Here is a 4,970-nt window from a genome sequence, read left to right as displayed (position 1 = left end):
TTTCTTCGTCGTCCGCATCCCATTCTAGCCGGACATAATTCGGCCAAGGTTCTCCTGACAGAAAGAGAGACCTTAATGAATTTAGCACATCTCCGAAAGGTGAGTGCTGAAAGATATCCGCGGAGGTGAACTCCATGATCGAAGCCCAGTCGAACTCGACGGGCACGGATGTGAGCGGCTCGGAGTCCGTGGCTGGAGATGAATCCAGTGGTTCGGCGACACGGCTCTCGTAAGGGGTGAAGTCAGTATCTGGCTCTATCGCCACTGAGAGTGCGGCCTCCATGGCAGGGACTATCCCTCCGCTCTCGGATGACGCGATTTGCTCCAGATTAAAGACCGGAGTAGCTGCGGATGCGATCTCCCGAACACTGTCCGACGGCAAAGTTACGTCTTGCTCGTTGCGACTGTGCGGCGCGTCCGGCATGGGCTCGAATCCGTCGAAGATCAAGTTTCCACGGATGTCGGCCGTGTAGTTCAAGTTTCCAAATCTGACCTGATGGCCAGGGGCGTAGATTTCGATCTGCTCCAGATGGCCAAGCGAATTGGCCCGCAATGCGAAGCCGCCGAATACGAAGATCTGTCCGGGGAGGAAAGCCTCACCCTGGAACGCATCGCTAGCGATGATCGAAAGTGCCATCGAGCCTTATGGTGACGGCACAGTGGAACTCTCAATGAAAGCACCAATGTCGGTGTCAAAGCCGGCGGATCTCAGGTAGGGGGGTCCCGAACTGTGCGTCTAAGGCGGATGGTTCGGGACCCCCTACCCGAGATCTGCCGGCTTGGTCAAGCTTAAGAAGTTGGACTTGAAGTTGGACTTGAAGGCAATCATAATAAGGCATACATAGAGGGAATATCATACTATAAAAATTAGGAGAAGTATAAATAAGAGATGATTGTGGCAGATTCGAAAATCATTCAATAATAAATAATTAACTGGTAAAGAAAATAGTAGATTTCAGTGTATGAATCTGAAAGAAGAATTGAATTAAATTACAGATTTAGTACAAAACCTGTTACATATATATGAGCGCAGGTGCGATTAAAAAAATGCATGTGTAGAAAAAGTAATATCAAGTACATGGTTTCACTACTTGGCATGGTTTTCCTCTCGATGTCCAGGCCATTGCTAGTAGTAGAAACGTAGCGATTACAATGCAGACGTGTGTGCCCAAGGAAGCCAGACTGGCAGAAGAATCAAAAGGATCAGATGAAACACCGGTGAAAGACTTCCTTATGTGGGACTGTGACAGGAGCCTCCATGAGAGCCCAAACACAATAGCCGCGGCCGCGAATAGTAGGAAACAGCCGGTCAATTTGCTGGGCGAAGTGTCGCGGATGACTGTAATTGACACAGCCAAGAACCCGGTGAAGGTGACTTTTGTCAGTTCCAGCGAAGCCGGTGTGGACTCATCACCTGCGGGGGCGTTGTTGATGGGAAGGGGTGGTACATGTTCTCTTGGTGGTACATCGAAGGCGACAAGGTACACAAGTACGGCGATGATTACAAACGGGGGTGCCAAGAGGAAGAGGGCGAAGAGCCCCATGAGCTTAAACATGACGAGCATCAACAGGATGAAGGTTCCACCAGCCATGAAGCTGTCAAGCGTCAGAGTCAAAAGAGCAATATGACGTTGTTGTGAGAAATCTATAGGTGGGGTCATCTCGAGATACATCATGAATACGCCAGTAGCGCAAACTATGAAGCTGGCGTTCGCCACAGGCCCGCCCTTTTGAAACATCGGATCGTCATGACCTTCGAGTGCCAAACCTTCCAGCCCCAGAAAGAGAACTCCAGTGACACCCGTCAAGAACTCATGTGATTCATTGAGTATCTTGTTTTGTTCATACTGATTGAAATCCCCTCGACGGTAGTACTCGACTGCTCGAAGCAGGACGAGGAATCCAAATACGACGCCCCAGATGATTAAAGTGTTTTTGGGGACAACGAGCTGGGCGATGAAGCAGGTGAGGATGAGGAGGGAACAAGAGGAAAGGGTTGCCAGGATAGCGGTAACCGGGACAGGGCTGACGAATATCCCGGAGAACCAGCAGACGAGAAAGGGGCAGATACCGATTATCAAAGTGATAGCTGCCATGCCGAGCATGGCAAAGAAAGCGTGGTGTCCATACACTTTGACGTCGACCTTGTCGAGAGCAATTGCTACAAGCACTGGGCATACCATAACCACCACTCCTTCGGCAAAGCCAGCAAAACGCTTCTTCAGTTCATCGACCTAAATAAATAAAATAAAGAAAAGTAAGAACATGGCGTCACGGTTGTAATGGAAACTCATCCTTTAGATTTTTCCTAAAAGAATGATCAATGATTGTCTAATTATGTATGCTTAGAGACTTAATAAAAAATTCACTCAGCAGAGCAATTAACATTTAGGCCGTGTTTGATAGTAAAGTACTGGAAAAAAAATCAACGTATCAAAAACTACTGTCATTTTGCCTATAGGTACAAATTACCATGGTTTTAATACAACAACGTTTTTGAAGTAGTCACAGTGCAGAGTACCTGTTTGGTTAGACCACAGAACGCTGAAAAATTTACTAGCTAGCCGTTGCGTTTGGCAGTGCAAACTCTATTTCTATGGCATTTATCTAGCTAGGTAGCTGGCTAGCTCTTGCCATCAGCGTGCATAGAACAGCAGCATGCACAAACGACTTCAGCTTGTATGTTAAGAAAAAGGCCACCCACAACACGGCTTTTTAATTTTTCCTCAAAATTGTAGTTCCTAAGAGAGGCTCCCGACCTTGGCTGATCTATACTAGAGGACAGCTATGGATTCGCATTAGGGAGGGAGAGCTACCCGAGAACCGATCAGAGAGAGAGAGAGAGAGAGAGAGAGAGAGAGAGAGAGAGAGAGAGGAGAGAGAGAGAGAGAGAGAGAGAGAGAGAGCGCTAGGCTGCTTACCATCTCAACAAAAACCGAGAACCGATCAGAGATAACTTGGTGAAGTTTGGGTCCCCAGACAGCTTGGTTAAGTTCCTGTTCAACGAACAAACATACTGTCATATTTCAATTTCGAAAACTCCATTCATCCATTATCGTAAACATGAAAATCAGAAAGTAAAAAAAAAACTAGAGGACAAACAAGAAGAGGAGACCAAGATAAATGTACGAAGTTTTTTTATTCATAACAAAATTAAACGGAGCTTACCCGTCCCCTTGCCTTCAACGAAGACAGAATGGAGCTACAAACCTGCCCGTGTGGGTTGCAGCCTTGAACACAGGAGCCTTCTTAAACGAAATGCTTATCCAAATCACGCGGAAACAACACTGCAAGTAAGAAGGTGCGAAGCTTCGAATGGGGTCAATATAAATGATTAGCAACAAAGTTGAAATGTAGAGCGCACTGGGACACGCTAGGAGTTGGTAGATAAGAGCCACAAAGACCAGATTTGACCGGGGGTATTATATCTTCCTTTGTCACAAAGACTAACCAGATTTTTCATTTTAGTTTGTTTAGGATCATAGCTTAAAAGGGCTTATCCAACAACGCAATATCAATGCTGGGTGATGTATGGGTACATCATGAACCGTTGGTGGCTACTTCAGCAATTTCATAAGCTCCAGGACTCCGTTCTTTAATAGACTCTTCGTGTGTGGACGCGTGTGAACCCTCGCCCCGCGGATTGTAGTCAGTGTCATTTTTTTTGAAAGGAGAATAGTACCTGGCAGTCTTCTTCGTCTATCAGAGATATTGATGACAGACGTATAATATTCATAAAGATTAAGACGTCCCGTGAGCAGCTATGTATTCGTGTGTGGACGCGTGTGAACGCTCCCCCGCGGATTGTAGTCAGTGTCATTTTTTTTGAAAGGAGAATAGTACCTGGCAGTCTTCTTTGTCTACCAGAGATATTGACGACAGATGTATAATATTCATAAAGATTAAGACGTCCCGTGAGCAGCTATGTATTTCCACGAATAATACATTAAAAAAGAAAAAAAAGAAACAAATGCCGACACCGGGAGATCGACGAAACAAAGATGACCCGCAACCGTTGCGCGCTCCAGAGAATTCCCACCATGCTCATAGCACTCCGAAGCGCCGCGTACCAAGCAACACCTTCAAAAATGAATGTGATGATGACGATGATAGTGTCTGGACTAGTCCTAGGGTTTCTCACGATACGCAGACGGCATCAGGGAAAGGGTACACACGAGGACCTTCAGGAAGGAACTGCGGCACCTGCAGGCATCACCGCGTCGGTGCCGGACGAGGCGGCAGGGATTTGCGCCGACCCCCAAAAAGACACCACCAACCCGGACGATCCGTAGTGCTCCACCCAACTTGCTGCCCACCAGCATGCGCCACCACAATCTTGGTGCCATTCTCGTTGTCTCAATGTGGTCACCGACATGAGGCCTAGAGGAAAGAAGAGGGGACAGAGGAATTAGTCACAATAGCATTGCAACTATGCGGGAGGGAACTACCTCCACCGCCATGGCGGTAGCCGACCGGACGCGGCAACATGGACACACAAGCTTCTACTGGCCCCGCTGGGCCTATACAGGCCCGCGAAGCCCCCACTGCACGCTACAGCAAGCCGGTTGATAGCATCCCACCACCCGAACACCGCCGTCGTACTACCTCCACCGCCATCACGGTAGCCGGCCGGACGCGATAATAGGGACACACCAGGCCTCTACTGGCCCGGTCAGGCCTATACAGGCCCACGAAGCCCCCACCGCCATGCTGCAGTCCGGCTGACAGCACCCCACCACCCGGAGACCGCCGTCGCACCACCTCCACCTCCAAGGAGCATCGCGGCCGCACGAAGTATATAGCAGTCCCGTCCTGACCCATATGGGGCCCTAAGGGGCACAGATCTGGGCCGAGCGGGCGCCGCCGGCCACCCTCACCACCTCGTCGCCCCGTAGCCAACGGTCGTGCCGACGCACTGGCTCACGCTACCCACTCTACCAAGCCGGACCGCCGGCGGCTGGGCCACGGCA

At 49.2% G+C, this 4,970-nt stretch overlaps 1 protein-coding gene across 1 annotated transcript; it reads right to left on the bottom strand.

Annotated features, from left to right (window-relative positions):
- Positions 1 to 963: 963 nt before the first annotated feature.
- On the bottom strand, positions 964 to 3,402 carry LOC125531905. The gene is made up of 3 exons (XM_048696123.1): positions 3,169 to 3,402; positions 2,922 to 2,996; positions 964 to 2,234 (listed from the first exon to the last, which is right to left on the bottom strand). Exons 2-3 carry the CDS (start codon positions 2,922 to 2,924, stop codon positions 1,071 to 1,073), a joined length of 1,167 nt encoding a protein of 388 aa, XP_048552080.1. The 5' UTR covers positions 2,925 to 2,996; positions 3,169 to 3,402; the 3' UTR covers positions 964 to 1,070.
- Positions 3,403 to 4,970: the final 1,568 nt, after the last annotated feature.

The sequence above is a fragment of the Triticum urartu genome, unplaced genomic scaffold, assembly GCF_003073215.2.
Source record: "Triticum urartu cultivar G1812 unplaced genomic scaffold, Tu2.1 TuUngrouped_contig_8359, whole genome shotgun sequence".
NCBI lineage: Eukaryota > Viridiplantae > Streptophyta > Magnoliopsida > Poales > Poaceae > Triticum > Triticum urartu.
The sequence above is the reverse complement of the archived record's forward strand: the minus strand, read 5'-3'. Positions and strand labels throughout refer to the sequence as shown.